This window comes from Ochlerotatus camptorhynchus, unplaced genomic scaffold (assembly GCF_037179485.1).
Source record: "Ochlerotatus camptorhynchus isolate MF236.1 unplaced genomic scaffold, CSIRO-AGI_Acam_v1.1 ptg000021l, whole genome shotgun sequence".
Taxonomy (NCBI): Eukaryota; Metazoa; Arthropoda; class Insecta; order Diptera; family Culicidae; genus Ochlerotatus; species Ochlerotatus camptorhynchus.
The window spans coordinates 1,362,383-1,387,569 of record NW_027040513.1 but is presented as its reverse complement, the minus strand read 5'-3'; the positions used below and the strand labels follow the sequence as shown (position 1 = coordinate 1,387,569).

Sequence of the window (25,187 nt, the reverse complement as noted above, 5' to 3'; positions counted from 1 at the left end):
TAGCTCGGTAAAATCTCCAACAGCCGATTACCTCGGCTGATATATCTGCAAAATATCTGTTTGTTAGCTGATATTTCAGCAATTAGTTATTTGTTAGCTGAGTCTCGGCAATTGTTTTACTGAATCTCAGCAAAACAAATTGCAGAACTACTCGGCTGTTGGAATCTCGGCGAAAATTTTTAGGTGTGTATGTTGGATAGCTTCTACTTGCTGTACGTTGTTCTGATAGTAATGAGCCCAGACCACAACTGCATACTCCAATGTAGATCGAACTAAAGAACAATACAGGGTCTTCAAACAGAGAATATTCGAGAATTATTTTGCAGCACGAAAAATAAAGCCCAGGCATTTAGAAGCTTTGGAGGTTATATATCCCACATGATCTTTAAAAGTAAGTTTCGAATCTAAGAGAACACCCAAATCCTCAACAGTAGATTCTCTCTTTAGAGATATTCCGGCAATGGTGTAATCAAATGAAATGACAGAACGTTTACGTCCAAAGGAAATTACTGAGCATTTGTTGGCATTCAAGCTCATACGATTAGTTGCGCACCATTTGAAAAAAAAGGTTAAGTTCTTTCTGAAGGAAATGTGCATATTCTTCACAGGTTATTACATAATAGAGTTTGAAGTCATCGGCATACGAGAGCTTAAAACATTTGAGCACTAGGTTGACGTCATTCAGGTACAGCAAGAATAAGAATGGTCCAATATGACTGCCAACACCAGATGTGACATGGAATGGTTCTGATATAGTATTGCCAATTTTGACCGACATTGAACGACCAACCAGATAAGAGTTTAGCCAATCTAGCAACGAACCAGAGAAACCAAGCCGTTCAAGCTTTGCGATCAAGATTTCATGGTTGATTTTATCGAAAGCAGCTGAAAAATCAGTATAAATGACATCGACCTGCTTGTGAGCTTCTATAGTCTTGATGATAAAGGACGTGTATGGAACCAGATTGGTGCAGGTGGATCTCTTCGGCATGAACCCATGTTGTGTCGCGGAAACGTAGTTGAGACAATGATGCTTGAGGAAGTCGAGGACAATCAGCTCAAATAGTTTAGACGTAGCGACGTAGTGCAGCGATTCCTCTGTAGTTTGAAACCTCTCGTTTATCGCCTTTTTTGTACACGGGAAAAACGAATGATATCTTCCATGTTTTAGGAAAAGATCCGGATGAGAGCGAGCGGTTGAAAATAATAGCTAGAGGATGCGAGAGAGCAGAACTACACTTCTTCAAGATGATAGATGGTATGCCGTCCGGACCGGGGTTTGGTGAGCATTTCAACCGAGCGCAAGCTGATTCAACAGTATTATGTGATATCCGTGGATGAGGACCAATGGCAGAGCGGGGAGGTACATTAGCTGCAGCATCAGTCACCAGATGTAGGTCAAATGATTCGTCAGTAAATACTGATGAGAATTGTTCTTTGAAAAGGTCAGTTATGGTCGGAAGAGAAGAAGCCTCTTTATGGCCGAGCTTCATGGTTGAAGGTAGTCCTATTTCCTTCCGCTGTTCGTCGATATATGACCAGATCTTCTTAGGATTGTCTTTTAAATTACGTTGAATTCGACGCAGATAAGTATGAAACAGTCTCTTGTTTAGCCGTTTGTATCTACTGTTGCAGGCGAGGTAATACGACCGTATGTAGGAGTTACGATTCTTGGACAGTTTTTTAAGAGCCGATCTTTTAACCGACTTCAGGCGCTTAAGAAGGTTGTTGGACCAGGGTGGGTACACAGGACTTTTACACACTATGTTGGGGGTGAACTGATCTATGGCGTAAGCTACGACGAAAGAAGACTAGAAGGTCCCGAAGAAACGTGCAAAATTTTTTGGCTAAGCTCTGGTACTCTCTTCGGTCCCAAGCTAATCGATTCACCCCTCGAAACATAGTAAAATCCAATAACCCCTCATTTTATCTGTCAAACTTTCATAGCGAATCAAAACAAACATTGCGTAGTACTAGAATTTCAACTAGAATGGGGTACGTTAATCGTTTGCTTGGGACCAATAGGCTAGTCAAGTAGTGAGCCAATTTAAAATCGTTAGTTTCGTATTGACCAAGATTTTGATAGTAACATAGTAATCCATTTATACCAGAGTGGCTCTGATATTGGGAAGCAGAGGCTTTGGAGGACGTGGTAGAGTTTGCTGTGGAGCTGTGGTGGGTTTTGGGGGTTGAAGACGTTGAAGCTCTTGTCGTGGAGTTGATGTTGTGGTAGGCCTTGGGGGTTGAAAACGTGGAGCATCTTGTAGTCGGAATGAAGGAGTTGATTGATTGTAGCCGATAGGCATAGGGCGGTTCGAACGAGCCTGTTTTCGAGTGCCAACCGGTTTGTGACTTTTGGATCTCCGGTCTAAAAAAGGAGTTATGGATACTCCATTTGGCCAAAAGCTATCCGAAAGCAAAGTTTGCTCAATATTAGAAGAAATATTGAGTTTGAACGACAAGAATGACAATGGTCTATCTTCACCACTGCGGATAAGTCGATGGCAAGCTATTAGAGTAGGTTCACAATGGGTATAGTGAGCAATATAATTGATTATGTTTGCTTCTGTTTCGTGAGGTTGAAACTTTGTAAGGTAATACCAATTCCTACTACTATTAATAAGCGTCATTGCTGACGGTGGTGTCGCTGCGTATGCCAAACTTAATCGAGTGTTAATGCTACAAACTTGTGAAGAACCGTTAGTGTTCTCACCTGACGTCGGATTATTAACTACAGGTCGATCAACTGGATACTGGATCGGTTGGCTGATGGATGTGAATGGTACAGATGGAACGATGATTCGGGATGTCGTTGGCACTGGGCGTTGAATAAAGGGAGTAGTAGCAAAGGTTGTACTGGCAGTTCCAGTGGTGGTGTGGTTCATTGAACATTGAGTGGTAATCAACACGACGCAGCTTGACTACCAACTTTTGAATTTTGGCAATTCGGTTTTTGTATGGGTTCATTACGTACCAAACTGCTAGTTGCGCAGTGTGGGCAGCACAACGGATGCTGTCGAGGATACCTTCGAACCCCTGTAGTTCTTAACATCAGCTTGTACGTTTAAGCTGTCATCGCCGTTCTTCCCATCCGAGAAATCATCATCATCTACTTCGTCCGTATTGTCACAATTTTCTGCAATGTCCAATTTTTCGCCTTCGTAATCACCGCTGCAGCCTCCTTCGTCAGCATATTCGAACACACGTTGCACTTATGGATTGACGAGCTGCATATTAAGGCTCTGAACCATTTGGCAATTTTTTTTTAACTTTTGGTTAAAATTTGACAGATGGAAAGTTATCGATTAACCCTGCTATCCGAGCATGGTTATTTCTGACAGACAAGAAGTTAAATTTTGACGACCATGGCTCGAAAACCGGTCGATCGACAGCACGGGGATTTTCGAACATCAGAAATAACTTTCGAAATGTCACTTTTAACTACGAGTTAAATTTAACTCGGCAAATGGTTCACAGCCTAAATAATAAATTTAATAATAAATTTTATGGTTAGATCATTCTCAAGGCTGCACTTCTCCAGTATTTCCTTGAGCCACCAAATTGCTGTCGTTGCCATGAGCAACCGAATATAATTGTTTGATGTCAATGCCATACTGATTGAGAACCTCCAGAATAACATTTTTCATGTTCTCTTTTGTCTGGCGGCAGTGCATTTCTTTAACGGCTGTAGTAAATAAATATATGAATTAAGATTTGCACGATGTACTGTCAAAATGATCAGTAATTGACTACAACTGATTAGAAGATCTACATTTTTTCATAAAAAAAAATCAAAGGCGGTCCTTCGTAATATCCTAATACTAAAATAATACCGAATGTAGACTGAAGATCTACAACTGATAAAAAATTAAAATAAAGTTTTTCAGATATTGCTGCAAGTGGACTAGAGGTCCTTGTGATATTCCATCAAAAGGTCAGGATGATGAGAAAATAGAAGACCTATCATAGCCTGTGCGGCATTACAGTTCCATTAGCATTTTGGGAAAATGAGCTGTACATTGGGCTTGATTTTGAAGAACCATCACTTTACAATCTACACAAAAAATTCCTACTGTTCAGAAAATGTTGCGAAAAATAACAAAACTATGTTATCCGATCCACAAGAACCCAAGGAGAAAAGAATCTTCAATAGCGTTTTTCTCAGCTTGCTGTTTTAAGGATAACTCCCACATACTCCCACTTACCGAGATTTCTAATCACAACCTTGCCGTCGCAGTAGTGTTGTAAGTTGATGGCAAAGATGTGTCGCTGTGAGGCGCTGTCAATTTTAAGGCTTACTAGGCCTTTTGCCACGTTTTTTTTTATTTGTCGCCGTGCCAACTCCGATGATTTCTCAATAATTTCACCGATATTCTTCCGGTTCGCTGTAATACCAGCGGTATTGCTTGTCGTTAGTAGCTGAAGGGTACCCAGAATAATAGAACGTCTGTCCGATTCCACGAGCAGCTTTTTTGATTTTTTTTTTTCTTTAGCGGCACTGAATCTACACCGTCTGCTACTGGAGTGCCGAACCCCAACCTTTCGTAAACAGCCGGATGCTGAGCATGCACATGCCGCTTAAAGTTCCCGGGATTGTATGTACACTGCTCGTAACTGCAGTTGCTTGCAGCAATGCACTGCAGCTGACCGTCCTGCTCCGGAAAAATCAGTCTTAGCAGTGCCTTCTGGGTTGGCTTGCACCAAGATTTTGTCCGCTTCATCTTAAAAAGAGTTTTCATTATAACTTAAAGAAAGTTGAAAATGTTTATCACTACATACCTTCAATGATTGCTTAAAATAAACGAGAATGATTGAAAATGCTGATTGCAATCGGTTCACAAAAGATCGCCAAATAAGAATCAGAAGCTCGTTCATTTACTTTTGTTGATGCTTTCGAATAAGATTCATTCACTACCAAACGTCATTACGATATACGAATAAATGATTGAGATGTGTTATACCACAGACAGACATACAAATTAGTACCGTTGTACCATAGAGGTAACTCAAAAGGTACAATCAGCTTATTGTACCATACCCCGAATACAACGTATAGTTCGTCTAATTTTACATTGCAAATGTTATGCAAAATTAGACGAGTCATACGTTGTATTCGGGGTAGTCGTATACAACGTATATTCGTTTTAAGTCAGGTAACACAGTAGAAGTCATTTGAAGTTGATGTAGCATTCCTCTGTTGCCAGTTGAAAGGGAAGGGAATCTTTCTAAAACCGAGTTCCAATCTTTTTTACTCTTGACGTGACTCTTATACACTGACTCTAACTCGCCTGTGTTGAACAATCGACCATGGGGACCCATTGAAAGGTCAGTGGGAACCAGGGGTTTTGATCCGCCATATAATCTTGACCCACCTGGTGCAGTAAAATTCTAGCTAGGAAGATAAGCTACTCATTGATTATTAAGAATTGGAACATTCTCATAGAGGATTTTTTGACTTTGGGTATGTACTTTGATTAACATTGACGTGTGTGTCTAGAGCTTGCCTTGAAAATGTTACAAGGAAAATGTCGGGATATTTTTATCCCCCATTAATTTAAGTTATAACATCTTTGCAGTAACAATTTATATTTACCAGCTGGTCTAGAGTAAATTTTGAATAGAAGACTTGAAATGAAATACAAGTATCACAATTAAATGATCTTTCTGAACAATTGAAGCACAGACAAACAGACGTAACACTTCATTGTGTATCTTCGTTCACGTATTTAACGGTTAATTTGAATATTATCAGTTCCGCGAACTACTCGCCGCAGCGCTGGCATCGGATCACTAGGACGTTTCTATACATTCTATAGAACTTTTATGCAATATTGTTTGCGAGTTAGCGAGCAAGCTTGTTTTCCGCGAGAAACCAGAGAGATGTCGTTACTGAGGACCTATGTTTTGAGCTACTATGTTTTCAAGAAAAACTTTTTCAAAGTGTTACGTCTGTTTGTCTGTGATTGAAGCATGTAATAGACAGTCAAGAGTGACATTTTAGAAGTATAAGAATTGGATGATATACCTAATAATTGAAGCTATGGCTTTTCATTGCGCGTTTATGAAGCTGGTACGCAAAAAAATGCTACTCAATGAGAATTTATAATTGATACGATTTTCAAATGGAGGGTAATCAGACGAATTTGAGTATTGAACATAAATTTAGATGTAATTGGATATGTTTCGACTGCTTACAATGACATTTTTTTTAAATAAAGATGAATATTAGATAAAGTAATTTAGATTATCGATCTGAATAATTGAAGTTCTTAAAGTCAGGTATTCAGTGAGATTGGAATTCTCAGTGAATATTTTAAAAATAATTGGGACTTCGATCGAATGATGGATTCTCAGATGACTTTGAGATTTACATATTGATTTAAGATGAAAGCACAGACAAACAGACGTACCTCTTCATTCTGGATCATCGTTTGCGCATTTAACGATTGGTTTGGAGGGTGACGCGCTTGGCATAGGTGGCCCAAAGCGAAAAAAAGAAGAGCTACTAAATCCAATCAGCGGTTGAGGGCAGCCTTGATAGCTAGCTGCGTTCGGGGATCCTTTCGTTGTGTACTGGAGAACATCACCGGTCACCACACGCGGTGATTGAATGAGACCGGATGGAATTCAATTTTGAAATCTGTGTTAGAGAAAGCGCTTTTTGCAGGCAATCGGTGATATTTTTAATTAACATAGCAACCGAGCAATTTTCAATAGACATTTTGAAAAATGATAAAGTCTTAATTTTAATAGATTCGTAGAAAAATTTCCTATCGATTGGCGTATTAAAATCCATCATCTCGGGATCAAAATCAGATTAGACCACTTTCATGCCGCGACCGACTTTGATTTTTGAAATTGCACCCCCAATGTAGCCTTAATAATACATGATATGTTAGATTTAAACTTATGGGAACTGACATCCGATTGATGACCTTGACAAATCTCGCGACAAAGCTTAACATGTTTTTGGAGCCGAGTTATTAACGAAAGAGTGAGTTGATGAAGAGGATCGATCAATGTAGATTGGTCTATTTGAAAGTTAACGCGAGAAGTGTCCAGGAAATACTCTTTAACAAATTTATGGTGGTCCTGAAAAGGATCGTTTTGTCGTGATGGTTGAGTAATGTTGAGCTAATAAGGTGTTTTACACAGATAAGGCTGGCGAGCTGTGTGTTGTTTGGAACGCTGACGCGCTTGGCATAGGTGGCCCACAGCGCCTCACGACGAGCAACTGAAATCCGATCAGTAGCGATGCAACTTCTTCCTCCTTCTTCGGCGAATGGACCGCTCAACGGGTAGCCTTTCGTTGTGTACTGTAGAACAATCTACAACGCCACGTGCCGAAAGCACTGCTGCTGAAGATGACCATTGGACACCACCACTCACAACACGTGGTGATTGAATAAACACCGTTCGGTGAGACCGGAGTAAATTCGATTTTGAAGTCTGTGTTATGAAAAGCGCTTTTCTCGGTGATAATTTTCATTATTATAGCAACAGTTGCACATTCGTGCAATTTTCAATAGTGACCTTTTGAAATTTGATAAAGTGTTCATTTCAGCACATTTGTAGATGACATTCCAATCGATTGGCTTGTTAAGAATTAATATCCATCCGCTATTGACAGAGTTATAAGTGGTCAAATCCTGACCACTTTTCGTAACGCAGTCGATTTTGGTTTTTTGAAATTGTACCCCCAATATGTTGCTGTAGGACGTAATCCTACGTCAAAACAGGTTCAGAATTATGCAGTCATTCTTTTGCTTATATTAAGCGTCCTGAAGAAAATCCTACAGAGCCCAAGCCATAGCTTTGTTAGCATTTAAGGTAGGAGAGAGAGAGAGAGAGTTGCAAATTTGCATAGTTCTTACAGAAGAAGAACACATTTACTGAAATAATGTAAGTAACCACAAAGAAATCAGAAACAACATATATAAAGACTTCTTAACCGGATTTTAACAGTCCTATTTGATAACCATTCACATCACGGAATTTCACGAAAAAATACCAATCCCAGAAAGCTGATTTTTGACAAGATTTTTGTTTTACAGATAACATTAGATCTCGACGCTTCATGGATTATTAAATCATTTGGCACCGATAGAATTTTTTTTTTTCAGCGCCCTAAATCATGTTTAATTGAGCCCTAATTTTGCATTGGGTCTTTTTTTGGGTTGTTCATAAACTCAGTAGACCGATTTATAGAGGTTTTAGACACTCCACTCCCCCGCGTAAACAATCGTCCATACATTTTTTTGGAAATTTGTATTGACCGTAAACCTTGGTCAACCCCTCTATTAAAGAGTCATTTTTATATGACCGGTTTGATTTTTCAAACATGGTTAGATTTTTCAGTCCTAGAAAAAAAAAAATCCAGTACATATGTTAAACAGTGCAATTGCTCGCTCCTATGATGGCATCGGTGGTATTCACGATGGAGCTTAACATTTGAGATTCAGTTGTTGTGAGACACCAAGGTTTTCCTGCCAATCAAAGCGGGTGAAGAAAATTATTTCAGCCAATTAGTTATTTTCCAGAAAGTTCCGTACATTCAAGGAATTTCGGCACCATGTTTTCAAAGTTTAGTTCACCTTTATTACCAGAAAGGCATTCTCGTTGAATCAAGAAATACACAATTTTCAAAAAGCAAACCAATCTGCCCATAAGTCATGTATCCTACTGGTGTGTCTTTAATGGCCCATCACAGGCTATAAAAGGCTGACGAACAGAAAAAAAACAAAAGTACTAGGTGAAAAACTAGGACATTATTTTCCCACGCTTTGCTGACTGAGCGACCTTTGTGTATTTTGGCATATCCTTTAGCGTGTGTCGTGTGTCCTTTCCTCCTACCCATAGCAGCACGTGGTTTTGCAATCTCATCACATATGCATAGGTACATCTAAGTAGGTTGTTGATTTTTCGCGACTTTGCACGTCTTAGCTAGTAGCTAGCTGTTGCTTCCTAGCAGTTGCAGTTCACTTTCAGCCGTTCGGACAAATTGATCCCTTGTTAGCTGGAGGAGTAGTTCTTGTGCGCTGGAGGCCATTGTGCCACCCACATGTGTAGTGTGTGCTAGGTTAGGACTCGTTACTTAGTTGCAGTGAAGTAGAGATTTGGTGCGTTGCTGGTGGGTGGCACAAACTTTTTAGCAGTTAATTTTCAATAAACAAATTTACTACCCACGGAAAATGGAAGGTAAGAACTTATAAAGTTACATTTTGCGGAGCAAGGGGTTAATCAAACAACCCAAATTAGGTTGAACTGCTTTGAGTGGGTTTAGGACTTTGTGCGATGAAATAAAGTTTCAATGGACCTCGAAGGTGGTTGCGAAACACGCAAATCACGCATTAAAATTCCAGAAGAAGTGCTAAACGTTTCTAAGCAAATTGTTCCACAGTGGTTTGAAGTGGCATGATTTGCCTATGTATACAATTCTTTCAATTCTATCCAAGTCGAGTAAATTTTCGCTCCACAAAGGAATCTGAAGGGGTAGGAATAGAAAGACATTGTCTCCTATAAAGCGACGATGTCACGCAATCTACCTTCTTTGGCAACGATGATGGATGTCTCCTTGCCGTGTGACGACTTTCGGTCGATATCTTCCACCAGATCGGTGGGTTACCAGTTAAAATATTCGTGTCCCTCTGTTTGGAACGATGGTACCGAAAGATTATTACCATGTAAACAAACCGGGGGTTGGTCTATTAGCTACGTGCATCTCATCTACTGTTTTTTTTTAGGCTAGCTTGATTACGGACCTTGAACGATGCAAGGCACTACCTTGACATTACGAGCACATGCAGCTCCAGAGTTTATTGATTTCATAGACCTTATCCGTTGGAAGAAACCTAACCTATCCGCACAGCCAAACAGACATACCTCTCCGCATGCTGTTATGTGTTCGCTAATTGGCAAATCAAAGTTGGCACTCGTGGAGAATAGAAGAACTATGAGAGTGATGATGGTTTCAACATTTTACACGGTGAGGTATACGAGTGCAATCTTTAAATGCTTTTATTTTGCAAATGGAGCATTTTATTTAAATCTGGTTAATGCTACGCTAGTAGAAAACTTAAGGACTACTTAATAGACACATAATATAGAAAAATTAATTTCTTTTCAGATTTTTAGGTGTACACATAGATTTGAGCTTTTCTACCACTGTAGCAGCAACCAGATTTAAATAAAATGTTCCATTTGGAAAATAAAAGCATTTTAAGATTGCACTCGTATACTTCCCCGTGGAAAATTTTAAAACCATCATCACTTTTATAGTTCTTCTATTCTCCACGAGCGCCAACTTTGATTTGCCAATTGAACTTAGTCAGCAGCAATCACTGCTACACGCTATTTCTAAACAACCCATATTTGAGTAGGATCTACTCATATCCGTCAAAAGTAGGGCTACCCAAAATTGAGTAAACAAAGTTGGAACTGACAAGGTGATAAATGAACAACATCGTTCGGATTCAGGTCGATGTTGTCCATTCGTCATCTTGTCAGCCCCAACTTTGTTTACTCAATTTTGGGTAGCTCTACTTTTGACGAATATGAGTAAATCCTAAGCGGCGCCGGTGGTGTAGTGGTAAGCGTGATTACCTCTCATCCCAGCAGGCCTGGCTTTAATCCCAGTCGGCGCCGATGGGATGTTCTGAGGCATAACATCTCTGATTACGCCTTCCTTCGGAAGGGAAGTAAATGCGTTAGTCCCCGGTTCATGAGTTGATGGGTCGATAGGTAGGGTCCTGGTGTGGGACCTGCGTCCCTGGCGTCGGTAGCATTGGTGCTCAGCACGGAAAACAAAACAAGGGAAAAAGTAGATCTTACTCAAATTTGGGTTGTTTAGAAATAGCATGTATGGAGTTTGACATTTGAACACTTCCGCCATCTGTTGCAGCCAAGGGGGGGAGGTGGCTGTCAAATACGAACAATCGTCGCCTACCTCGCATAACTGGTTCCAAACGTAAACAAGCCATAAGAAACCTACAGCGTTTGTTTACGTTTGGAACCAGTTTCATACAAGATGATCAGTAGGCTGATTTGACAGCACGTCCCCCCCAGGTTGCAGCACATGCAGCCCTCCACAGTGTGGTCAACAAATCAGTGCCAACATTTCAAAGGGGCGTAATTGCTTTAGTAAACAATGGTTTTAGCTGTCGATTTCTCGCAAATAAAAGCCCACCCCTCCAAATTACCAATGCTAGCTGGGACAGGAAACATTCCTCTACCTGCTGGTGTCATTCATTTTCATGAGTGAGCTTTCATTCGCGAGAAATCGAAGACGAAAGTCATTGTTTACAAATGCAATTACGCCCCTTTGAAATGTTGGCACTGAAATGGTGATACACTAAAGTCTGTTTTTACACGGTTTTTTTAACTCGGTTTTTACGCGGTTTTCTGCGATTTACACGGTACGTTGTTATCGATTTTTCGACAACGATACAACCTATCGACTTGATTTCAATCACATTATCCGTTTCAAGCTATAGGTAATCGAATGGCATACTTAAAAAAAATCACAATATTTGGTGTAAATACAGAATTTTTTAAAATGCCTATATGGACCATAGCATGCTATAATTACAAACGGCATCAAAATCCGATTTATTAAAAACATTTAAGCATGTGAAAGACCAAAATCTCGTAGGTTTTTTTACACGGTATATATCCCCCGTGTAAAAAAGGCCTGAGTGTTCTGTTTTTATGCACGATATTTTACCTAGGGGCTTAAGGCTTGTACTCGAAAAAAATGCACCATTTTTATCCGTGTGTAACTTTTTTATCCGTTGATAAAAATTGATGAAAATCTGGGCATAACTAGTTTGGAGAGATTTGTATACATGTGCAAAATTTCGGTTCAGTGGTTATTGAGATGTCATCGAAACAAGAAGAAAATCGCCGGAGAATTTTGCGCGCCGTCATGGAAAATCCGTCTGCGACCATGAGATGTATCGGAATACATCTGGGAATCACCCATACAACCGAAGGGGGCGACAGATCTAAATCTCAATTCTAGGTGCTCAACAAATCTCATACTAGCGAACCAATCTTCGAAAAATCATATTTCATTTCTCCCATCTACTTGCATCGCGCATCATCTTTTTGCAGGAAATCTTCAGAATCGTCATCAATCTTCTTTCTATCTACTCAGCGTGCGTGCAGCTAACCACAGCAAAACAAAAAAATTCCTGCATCGTATATAGAGTCACCCCCCTCGGGTCTTAAGGGAAAGGTGCGGGGTTTCAGCGATGGAAAGGAAATTGAATAAAGTAATTATGCCGAAACATAATCCATATGTATTAGTTCATTCCGTGAAAGTTTCAAGAAAATCCGACTTAAAATAAATTTTTGGCGAACACTTTTGTCTGGTGCATTTTTTTTTCGAGTACAGGCCTTATAATGTTCGCAATATTGCCTACAAATTCCCAAAAAATATCCCGAAAATTCTCTTAGAACTCTTCGTCGAGTTCGTTAATTATTCTCGCGTAATCTCCATGGAATTATCATCGGGATTCCCTCTGAATTTTACCCAGATGTGTGACCCCATAAGTTCCTTGAAAAGTTCCTCCAAATTCCCTTGGAACTCTCATTTGAATAATCTAAAAATAATCATCGGTATAATCTTAGAATTAGAATACACCTCGGAATACACGGAATTTCCCAGGTATTTTTTTGAAATTTTCATCAAAATACCGTTGTAATTCTCATCGGAATTCAATTTCTTTGGCATACTTCTAAGAATTCTTTGCAAGTATCCTCAGTATTTTAATCGAATTCTTCAAATCCCCCTATAATTCAGAACGCTGGCTCTGGTGGCACGTTCCCTTACATATGGGAGATTTGTGCCTCAAATACTATAGAATTACAGTCAACTCTCCACAAATCGATGTCCCTTTCAATGCTCATAGAAATTTCTTGATATTCTGCTCAAAAATTCTTTGCAATCCTTCTTTGAATCGACATGTAACTCTTCAGAATTATCATGAAATTATCTTCAGAATTCTCAAGGTAATTAACCTGAGAATATCATATGATTTTTTCCCTAAAATATGTCTTAATTAGGCCAGTGACAAGGCCTATACCAACAGCAGCGTTTGACAGTAGGCAGCATGTCCCGGGCTCAAATCATTTATTTTGCTGTGCTGGGCCCGCTATCACTGTATAACATGTTGCCTACGCGCCTGCCACTGGGCTGGTCTTAATGCTATTCAGGATTCCCTTGGAATTCTACTTAAAATTACCCTGGAATCTGAAGTTCATCAGAACTACATTGAAAGCAATCCTCAGTATTATATTTATTTATAATTTTCTTCACAATCTTTTCCATAACTCCCTTGGAATACTCGTCCAAATTCCCTTGAAATTCTTTGAAATTCTCATCAACTTAATTTATCAAAGTCTATGGGCGTTGAAAATTTGGCTATATTGCTGACGTACTCCAATACATTATTTCCTTAAAAAAATAATGAAATGAACTGAAATTGAAATTGAATGAAAAAGTTATGATTTGATATTCATCAACATGCAAAAGGTAATGTTGTCAATAATTTCCAGGTATTAAAAAAATAGATATCTATATTGTCACGGAAAATGACAACGAAAATAGAACCAAAAAATATGTAACATTAAATTAGCGGTTAATTTACTTTTCGGACCCTGTTCTGGACTTTTCCCAACATACATTTATCAACCAAAAAGAAATATTAAAGCCTTCGGAACATTGTGGTTAAGGGTGTCCCCAGAGCGTAAAATTATTGACTATCTAGGCTGAGTGTGAAAGCACTGCACTATTCAATCCATTGCTCTGTGCAGACCGTTTGTACCAAACGGTAAAGGACGACCCTAATAAAAATTGTATGGTTAATTTGCTTAACGACGTGTTCTGGGTATCATCCAAACCATTTGTGGAATAGTTCAATGATTTGGGTTACCGTTCGTTTATGGTTATTTTTTATTAGGGGAGGCAATGAAAGAGCCAACAAAAACATTCGGTCACTCACGAGCAGGCGACGCACACCGCTTGCCTTCGCTCACACAGCATGTAATTGAGTCATTTTTCCACAGAAAATGTACGCTCAGTCATTCAAAACAAATATTGTGTACCACTAGGTGTACCATCACGGCAGAATAAACGTGTTGACTGAGCTACTGACTGAGTGCTCGGCTGTCAGTGACTCGTTTACCTCTCAATCATGCAGACTCTCACGAGGCTGACTGTTTTGCGCACTGGGTGTCCCACATCAAATTGCATCGCGAAAAAAAAAAACGCTGTAGAAAATTACCCATTGATTATTTTCTCTTGAAAATTTGGGTAGAAGTAGTTTAGAGTGTATTTTTATCGCTGTCAGTTTTTCGAAAGTTGGAAAAAGTGGCGTCACTCGAAAAGCAACGTCGCGAACTGATTTTGCGCAAGCACCTGGAAAATCCTCAACTCTCTCATCGGGACATCGGAAAACAACTCGTAATCGTGCAGTCAACGGTTACTACGAAACTCTGAGCATCGAACGGAAGGAGAAATGCCGTCAAAATTGATGTTCTATTAGTGATCAAGATCATAAGCGTGTCGTGAAAGTGTTTAAGCGGAATCCCAATGCTTCGGTCAGGGATGTGGCCAAAAAGTTGAATATGTCCAAGTCTTTCGTTCAGAGAGTCAAGGACCGGGAGGAACTGCATACGTACAAAGTGCAGAAGGCTCAAAATCGTGATGAACGGCAAAATACGATGGGAAAGTCACGGGCCCGGAAACTGTACACCCAGATGCTGACAAAGCCTCATTGTCTCATCATGGATGATGAGACTTACGTCAAGGCGGACTGCCCCGGACCGCCCAGCACTAGTTTGATGTTCCGGAGGAAGTAAGGAAGTTGAAACTTTCAAAGTTTGCCAAGAAATACATGATTTGGCAAGCGATCTGCTCAAGTGGCAAACGGAGTGCACCGTTTGTTACTACCGGGACTGTAAATGGGGAGATCTACCTCAAGGAATGTCTACAGAAGCGTCTGCTTCCTTTGTTGAAGCAACACGAGGGCCCTACGATCTTCTAGCCGGATCTAGCTGCGTGCCACTATTCAAATGTTGTCATGGAGTGGTGCGAAGCCAACGAGGTCACTTTCGTACCCAAGGACATGAACCCCCCCTAACGTACCGAAACTAAGGCCCATCGAAAAATACTGGGCTATTATGAAGCTGGCACTACGGAAGCATCCCAAGGAGGTCAAATCTGAGGAAGACATGAAGAAAAAATGGGTTTCCGTACAGAAGAAGCTGCAGCCAGATGTTGTACAGAACCTAATGAGTGGAGTTAAGCGTAATGTGGACCGTACACGATTGCTTTTATTGACAATACAAGAGCAAATTTTCATTACTTCGAATGTAACAAAGGTAAACAAAGTCGAGCTATCAGTGTCAATCGATGCTCCTGCTATTACACTATATAGTGTCCGAATATAGGATCACATCCCATTTTTAAATTTATTTACCAGTCGAATTGCTTTTTGACGTAATCACCTTCCGATCAAAATAGTTTTCGATGTTACTTAAGTCACCCGATTTCTATGGAGATGCCGTTTGCCTTAAGTAACAGCACTGAGAAACCCGTGAAAAGTGTACTTTCGTCGTTTCGCTTTCTCATTATTAAAGTGAATAAATCGAACTGTTTGTTGCTAAGATGATTTCGGTGGTCCTAAAATGATGAATGGGCTGCACGGAAGGAGACGTAATTGATAATTCTCCCGAATATCCTGGTAAATACACTTTGACTTAAGTAACAATAGGGGCCACCAAACGACGTATAATAAATTTTGACTCAAAAACCAGTATTTTTTAGCATGAAAGCTAGCGATTTGCATTTGTATGATTAAAACCTGGCTAAATATGTTAAACATTGCTATCACTATGAGATTATATGTGTTTAATTGGAAATAAGAATAACTTTTCGGTCATCAAAACAAAACTTTATTTTTCTCGGATCGGTGCGAATGTTACGACATAATGAAAATTTGCTCTTGAATAATCGTATTGAATATTGACGTCAATACATCGGTATTGACAATATTTCTGTATTCACATCATCAATATTAATGTCAATAATTCCCCTTCGCGTCAATATATTGATACGTGTGGGGTTTGCTTAAGGTGAGAGCGTATGGTATTGAAGTTGAATGAAATAAATATGCCAAAAACTTACTTATGGGTTATATTTTATTGTCTAAAAGTTTGAAAAGGATCGGTCAACTAAGAAATTTTCTACAGCGTTTTTTCCGTGATGCAATTTGATGTGGGACACCCTTTACGGCAGTATGAGCCATAAGAAACCTACAGGGTTTGTTTACGTTTGGAACCAATTTCATACAAAAATGATCAGTAGGCTGATTCGGCAGCACGTCCCACCCCAGGTGTAAATATATTGTTCCTTTAAAAAAGTGGCACCATACTGTCAACTGTTTCAATATCAAACCTACAGGTACAGGTTATGAAAGCTATAACGATTATCAACAGTTTAGATATATTTACCTAAGCATTGCACGTGGTCTATCCGATCCTTCCGTGCATCTAAGTCAACAGATAGAATCCTAGTTAGAAGGCACAACTGATTCCCAATAGCTATCAATCAATCAACCAGTGTTTGTCGATATCCAAAGCGAAATGCAAACAACAACACAAACTAGCGGGCCCGGCCTGGCTCAATCCTTTCATGATTACGTTTTATTTATTGGGACATTCAATTTGCCTTCGGTGCTTCCTTCGATCAAGGATGGTAGTATACAAAATTACACAATCACAAACAATAGACGGTTCTTGTGTAACTTAATAGTCAATCCGATTCCCGCGACCCATTCAACAACAATAAATAAGTCATAAAAGGGTTGGGAGGGGTAAACTTTTCGTTTATATTACCGAAAGGGAAGGCGGGGGCAGTAAATTTACCAATTTTCAAGGTACCCACTCGAATGAGGAAAACGATAGGACTCTTTCCCCGGTTCTTCCGGTTGCGAAAAGTTTCTCCGAGTTCCGAGTCCAAGTCCCTCAGTCAGCCGGTTGATGTTGACGGAGCAAGTTCACAGTCTGTTCGGAAGAGTGTTAATAAATCACAATTAAGGCTGGTTTAAAGGTTACAATAGTGGTCTAAAAGAGATTATAGTGAACAATGGATAACATCGAATTTAAGCGATTGCTGGAGAGGGAAGGAAGAAAGGAGTACCAGTTGATATTGAGGAGATGTAATGAGTTTGGTGCGTGTTCTACTAATGAAAACAAACAGATTTAAGGGCTGAAGTTTACAGAAACCGAAATTGTCACATAATTTGTTTAAATAGTTTGCATTTTAGTGGCGCTTGTTCCAGATTTTTAAAACTGAAAGTTAATTTTGTACGATTAAATGAATATCACACATAGGCTTGAACGTACTCATTACAGCTAAAATGCTACTTTTCGAAATTATGAAACTATGAGATATTATAATAATCATTTTTACATGTAAGATGCAAGAAGAGGAGGTTAAGCTTGTGCATGACGCATAAAACGTGTCAATTTCGCTTTCAGAGTGTCATAATTAGCTATTTTAGCTGTAATGAGCAATCGCGATGAGTGAGTACTATTTGTTATAGCTAATCACTAATCGTGACACTCTAGAAGGGAAATAGACACATTTTATGTGTCATACACTAGTTTTATCTCCTCTTTTTGTATCTGACATATAAAAATTATTATTATAATATTTCATAGTTAATAATTTCGAAAAGTAGCATTTTATCAGTAATGAGTATGTTCAAGGCTGAACACCAAGGTCGCCTAGCTCGCATAACTGGTTCCAAACGACAACAAGCAACGATGGTTTGTTGATTTTTGGAGCCAAATTCACATATGGAAAATCCATGAGCGCAAGCAGGTGAGGAGTGAATTTGTCGTCTCTTTCGTTCTCCGTCTGTTGAATTGGGTGACATAGTTTGACGTCACACTCTTTGAACCATTGAAACAGCGGGAGAACGAAAGAGACGACGAATTTAGTGGGCATTACCTATTTACATCTCATTGACGGATGATCAGTAGGCCGATTTGACGGCACATCCCGCCCCTGTTCATCACACAATCAGATCTTCTTTTTTTTTTCCTTAGTATTTATTTGGTATGCTTAATCTTCCAAATAGTTTTCCTTAAGCAATCATAATAAGAACTTTAAAGTAGATACATGACAGTTGTCAGTATTCAATCTACGAATTACTCCATTACAAACGCAACGCAAAGTATTTATTTGGTAGGCTCAATTGTGTAGACGATCGAGATGTGAAATTGCCGTGGTAGTCGTAGCAAGCGTTTTGTCTGTATCGTTGGTTGCTTTATATGTTTAGATTCGCTGATCATATCCGAGGATGTTCCTTCGCTTGCTAATAAATCTGCTGCTTCATTTCCTGAAATACCTACGTGTTCCAGAAACCACACCAAACGGATGTATTTATTCAACGCTACATTCTCACAGGCTTGGATCCATGGATTTTTTTAAAAACCTGTTTCAAGTGCCCTAAGAATGCTTGCACTATCCGAGAATATAACCGTCTTCTTGTTTTCTGGGACCTTACCGAGGGGGGCGACTCTATCTACGATGCAGGAAAAAATGTGTTTTGCTGCTCGCACGCTTATAAGTAGATAGAAAAATATTAATGACGATTCTGAAGATTTCCTGCAGAAAGATGATGCGCGATGGAAGTAGATGCGAGAAATAAAAGAAGATTTTTCGAAAATTGATTCGCTAATGTGAGAGTTGTTGAGCATCTAGAATTGAGATTTAGATGTGCCGTCCCCCTTTGGACCTTACGAATTGCTGTTGCTGCACATGTTTTGAAAGACTCCTAATACACACCTTGTAACGCGATCAGGGTTGCTCTAGGGCGATTGCTGAACCAAACAGACTTAACACCAAAAAAACGGCCGAGCAGACACTGATCACAGCCTTTCTACTGTACAAACTTCGCTTAAGCGCCAACAAACTCCAAATAAGGGGTTTGATGCGAAGTTGCGCGTTCGAACCCGACTAGATCATTCAGGGCAGGTAAAAGGCAAAACGCGACCCAATCTCAAGTACTCTACTGACGGACGAACGGCACTGAATATCCGTCTCAAAATTATGCGAAAACTGTAGTAATCGGACTCAATAGCTCAAGGATCTTCCACACAATCGAGCATCGCTCACAAAAACTAATGCTCACTCATTTTAAGCTTATATTCAATGCATGCTGGATAATCTCACATTTGGGATTGCGTATATAATTTCATTATCTGACCATTTGATTGATTTTAGAGAGAGAAAATAGTGAAAGTCAAACCTGTATCATCTGCTGGACAACCAAGACGCCGTAGTGTGACGTGACACTGATGTTGTTGCTGATAGGCGTGGCGACGAAAGTCGCACGATGCACGACGAAGCCGCAAAGGATGGTTGAAACGTCGAGACAACAGTTATCCTTCTCTCGCCGATCTGTTGTCGGCCTACGATGGGCAGGTCCTAGCGGTGCGAGGCCACCGACACGTTGATTGCAGCGGCAGGAGTGCCGCAGTCGACGATGATATTAGCGACGGTATGCCGCAAGCGAACTGGTATATACGGCGATGGGCCGCAGGCGACTCTTGCTACTCGCGGCGATAGGCCGTAGACAACTTGACGGAAGACGGCTTCTGAAGATACTCGACTGTCCCACGACGGATGTACCAAGGATTGGCTTGTTTGATGCGGCCCACAGCAAACACCGATGGATAACGATGGTACTATTCACCAAACTCGAAGCCAAGCATGCAGGTTGTTGTACGCAGGGTGACACATCGAAAGGATGATGAAAGCGATGCCACGTGGTGGGGAACTATTCCTATCCAACCGTCCATTGCTCGTCCACTGACTCGGGGTTTGTGACGTGTAAACCTTACGGATCGGCAAGACCGGTGAGTGAGCACGGTCTGAAAGGGCGACTGAGGCCGTTTCGCGCGACGGTTGCGTCTTATGGCTCAGGGCGATTGATGTTGGCCCCTACGGACTGAAGCATGCGAAAACAGATGAGGAGTGTCGGAATTCCTTTGGCTCAGGACCTTGGCTGGGGTCCCTACGGATCAGATCGGACCGGTGAGCACGGCCAAGCGTACGACGAACAAATTCGAAGTCTTCGAACACTCTCACTCTGCGTCCTATGGCTCAGGGAGTTAGCGTGGTCCCCTACGGACTACTAATGGCAGTGCACTAAGCGAACACTATGTGTCCACGAGGTGCCTCTCCTTCCTATAGGAGGTTAGATCACTAGCACTAGCTTGGTCTTCCCGCGTGGCGTTTTCGGTGTGGAGAAAAGTCTCGAACCTGCGAATTTAGACCGAACAAAAAACCTTCGTTCGAAGGTTTAAACAACCTTCAAACGAACCACGAAATCGTCTTACCACTGGTTGTCAGCACTACTAATCTCAAAGGTATTTCCTACCTGATGCTTTCTATATGCAAATTTTAGGATCTTTCTGAAACCGATCTGGTTTTACAAAAGAGGAGCAGTTCTTTAACGAGAATAAAAATTAGGCTATTTAATAATTGCGCCTTGTGCCACTTCTGGCTTTCACTCACTTTTAAAAATAGTTTAACTTTTTCTGACCCAGTACAATGGGGAGTACCATTCTTCTGTTTTACTTCACTATCTAATACACTGAACTGCTCCGACTGACGATCGATTGGCGAAAAAGGCCTGAGTTTTCTCAGCTTATTCTGAGCTGCCCACAATTAGAGGCGGTTATACTCGCGACACAATGTATTCACTGCTGCTCGTATTGTCACAGAGTAAACGGGATAGAGTTTGTTGCATGCTTCATGTCGCATCCAACATCGAGTAAATATCGCACGATCTTCGGTTCTGTCTCGACTAACTTTTAGCTGTTCAGAATTATGGTTACAACCTAATCCAGCCGCCTTCTTTTTTTGAACCGTCAGTATACATTTTGAAATAGGCTTTTTATATTTTTCATTAATAATCGCTCTGTAAGCAGCGAATACTTTAACTGAGTTTTCACCCGCTTTTACTATACGTTGAATAGACCAATTGTCGTCAAGAGCTTGATGGTCCCATCGTTGGGATGATCTCAGCACTTAGAAAAAGAAAACGAGTAACGAAGAAATTTTTAAGCTGCTTAGGCATGAAAAGGGTTCAAGATTTCTGAAGTATATGACATACTGGATTAAAAAAATACAATGTCAAACTTATCAAATTTCAATTTCTTTGATTTTTTTTATGCTTGTGCTTAAAAAAAATTGCTTTAGACTTAAGTAGACAAATTTTCGAAACTCTGGGACAAAGACTTTTTTATGACTTGAAGAAATTTCCAACACTCCAAAATAAATTGGATGATTTTTCTTGTTTATCATTTTATCAAGTCAAACGTAGTATTGATTTTAATTCTTCTTATTTGGCTTTCTTACGTCCCCACTGAGACCTTACGCCAGCCCTCAAAAAATACATTGGTGTAGATAGAAAATGTATATGGGTTGCATTTTTGTATTTTGCTAAACTACGGTTAAATAAAAACTCGCAAAGATGCTATTCAATCAAATTGCGTCAAGGCAACTACATTAGGTATATGTAGAAATCTCCATCTCTTCGTTGAACTTTATGTCCGGAATTCAGCTAATTCACGGAGCGTTAATTCTTGTCCATAAAATATAAATTCATCATTCAAGATTCCATCAGATTCAATTAGCTGGAAATTTTTGAATACTTCCTGGACAACCTACAGTCTTGAAAGAAAATTTGATTTTTTTTTATAAAGTTGGAGATCCTCAGAACTTGCTCAACCTGAATTCTTGGAAAAATATCCAAAGAAATTTACTAATATTTTTGTCATGGAGATCTTTTGAATATTTCCTGCTGTCTAGGAAGGATATTTGAAAGAATATCCTGTAACTTATGCAACGGTTCCTGAACATCTACAAAACTCCCTAAAGTTTTACAAAATATCCTCCAATATTCCAAATTCTATATTTGTTCCATCTCTCTTCTAGTTCTACGAAGATCTCTGACACCCCACTCACCATCCCTCTCCAAAGGGGGAGATTGCTAAAGAGAGATGATAAAACTGATTTGTACCTTCCTAAAGTTGTCCTAGCTCACTGTCTACTCTCTATATGCAATTTTCACACTGCCGTACTCTAAACGGAACTATCAATTCTACACTTTCATCTCCTCATCTATCGTATAAAAATTACCACTTTAGTCTGTTATTTGAGGTTAGCACCTTCAACTATGTAAAATCGTTGACTTCACGCAGAAGTAATCAAAAATCAACTTATAGATATTTTGCAAAAAAATCTGTTGCAGCCTCAACTCAATGCTAGAAGCCTTTTAGTGGTAAAATTACGTTTATTTCTGTTAATTATGATTTTACATTGTTTAACATTTTAATTTATTAGCCTATCAGCGAAGACAACAAATCAAGAAGACTGGCAACTCTTCCATTTTCTCATACGAACGCTATGAGACAGGTACAATCGCGTCATCTGGTATCTGATATTCTAATTTACGTATTCACGTTTTTCTACTAGTCTACAGAATACCCCTTGGGAGGTGTGTTATGTTTGAATTGAAAAAAGTGATAACCTACCTAACTACGAGTATAAATTAGCCTAACGTGCTTGATCACGTATGATCTGATGAGTTGATCTCAGACAGGTGTCTCTGAACCTTTCCAAGATAAAACTCTCCGTTCTTCTAAAGTTTGAATTCCAGCCAGGAGGTGGATCTCAGATTTTCTAGTTCGCGGGGGACTGTTTAGGATCATCCTAAGGATCTTGTTCTGGATCCTTTGGAGTTTGAAGTGATGGCATTTGGCGCAACTCTCCCATATTGGCATACCGTACTCGATTAAGGGAAGGATTATTTGTTTGTAGACAGCAAGCTTATTTTTCAGGGACAGGGTAGATCTCCTATTGATGAGTGTATACAGGGATCTTATCAGGACGTTACACACGTGTTAAGCCGAGGTAGACTTCCTCTTTCGACCATTCCACCACTGTACCGTTCAGGCCGATCTTATTATTCTCCGACGGAACAAGTCTGGGAGATTTAGAGTGTGGAAAGATGATGACCTGGGTCTTTGCCGCGTTGATACAGATCTTTTAGCTGTTGAAATATTCAGACAGGACGTCCAGGCCTTTCTGAACTTTGGCAGTCAGAGCTCCGATGACCCTACCCTTGTAGACGATGGATGTGTCATCTGCGAACACCATGGCAGATATTTTTGAAACAGACTTGTTCCGTCCGAGAATGTTTGTTACTCGAGTCAGCTGGTGGATGGTCGAACGACTTTTCCGAAAACCAAACTGTTCTTCGACTAACAAGTTGTTTTCTTCGGCACATGTATTAGGAGCCGGTAATAGACTGCTCTTTCGAAAAGTTTTGATAACCCTGAGAGAAGGCTGATTGGTCGATAACTTGAAATGCTAGAAGCCCACTTGAATTATCGATTTTATTTTAGTCTGAAAATTACTTTAGTGTGAATATTTGACAAATGCTAGACTGGCTCAAAATAAGCTTTATTAGTAGTTTCTTGTCGGTAATATTCCTTCAACATGCTAAAACTGTTCATTGATGACCCTTCATAGAGCCTCAAGAGAACGGTATATTCTTAGTGGTTGTTGACAAGGGCGCTCATACCATCCCGATAGGGTGCGCATTTTACCCCAATGGTTTTATTTCGGTTACTAAACCAACATTATTTAAATCTTCTTTCATAAAATTCAAAAGTTTGCTTTTAAGGTGATTCTTTGTAGAGTCCGAAATGGCCGTTACGTAGGCTATATATACACTTCCACTTCGAATTTTCAATTACACAAATCTCTGAAATCAGTGCCAAATTTCACCTGAAATTGCTACTTCATGTAGGCTGCAGTGCAGCAAACGTGGAGTAACAATTTGAATGTTGCACATGTCGTATAGGCTTATATGTGTGTACTTAATGTTTCGAAGTGGTTCCGAGAATAAGGATGTCGCAGCGAATCACCTTAATATACAAGTTATATTCATGACTTAAATAGAGTCCCAAACTATCCATTTGGTTAAAAATCATTCTAATTTTGATGATCTGATTTGATGATGATTTCCTTAAGTTCGCCAATCTGTCTGACCTTGATTTTGGCTCATACTTGCTCAATGATTCCATTCAACATTGTGGAACAACATACAATCCATCTCCTAACACGTACCCATGAATCGTCGCTTCTTCCCGCACAGGTTTCGACTACGTCATCAAGCGGCCACCGCAGGCCAGGGTTTGCTTCGGATCCACCATCAAGAGGGACGTGGTTCCCCTGAAAGGACCCGCAGTGAGCTCCATCATGCGACGGACCATGCCCAAATCGGCCGGAGAAAATCTTGCTCCTGGAGCGTACAACATTACCTACTATGACAAACCATTCCATCCGGCTCTGAAGGCGGTCTGCAGCAATCGAGGGTACGGTTCACTTTCGGCGACCACCATTCGGTTCAAATTCGACGAAGTTAGCAGCAGCCCGGGAGTGGGAGAGTACGACACCACCAAAACCAAACCGGCGAAAGTTTTGAGCCAACCATTCGGAGTGAATGTTCCTCGATGGAAGGAGAGACCCATTGCTGCTGTGCCCGGGTAAAAGTGGGGTTCATGGTCAAATGTATAGAGAATAATTTGGTATGATTGGAATTGATCGTTTCAGTCCCGGAACCTATGTGACCAAGCAACGTAAGGACATTAGGATGCAATCGTTTGGAGGGAAAATCAAAATCATTCCAGCGACGATGACAATCTGCAAGACGGACAATTTCGACCGGTGCTACCACTGCGAACAGAAACCGGACGTTGACTACTGGAAGAGCTTCAAGAGCGATCGAACCCTCTGTCGACGGTGCATGGAGAAGGAAATCGACGATGCCAAGTACAAATCGAAAACGAAATCCGTTATGATGAAGCAGTTGGAAACGTTGAGGGAGTTCAAGGTGAGTTGAAGGTTATAATTACTACCCTGCTTCCTTCATCAACGGAATTTAATCTGATTGCAGCGCATTCGGCACTGTTCGTATTATCACAAGCACGACAAAACAACGGCGGCAATCCAGTTCGTAAGCAATCGAGATTTGAAACACAAGTTTAGAACCGAAAACTATCTATCAATGTTCGAATAAAGACACTTTAAGCTGATC

General features: G+C 40.2%; 1 protein-coding gene across 1 annotated transcript; it reads left to right on the top strand.

Annotated features, from left to right (window-relative positions):
• Window positions 1-9,183: 9,183 nt before the first annotated feature.
• LOC135704061 (uncharacterized) lies at window positions 9,184-25,176 on the top strand. The gene is made up of 4 exons (XM_065225483.1): window positions 9,184-9,198; window positions 24,246-24,636; window positions 24,704-24,983; window positions 25,047-25,176. The coding sequence occupies exons 1-4, from the start codon at window positions 9,192-9,194 to the stop codon at window positions 25,167-25,169; spliced, it is 801 nt and encodes a 266-aa protein (XP_065081555.1). The 5' UTR covers window positions 9,184-9,191; the 3' UTR covers window positions 25,170-25,176.
• The last annotated feature ends 11 nt before the right edge of the window (window positions 25,177-25,187 follow it).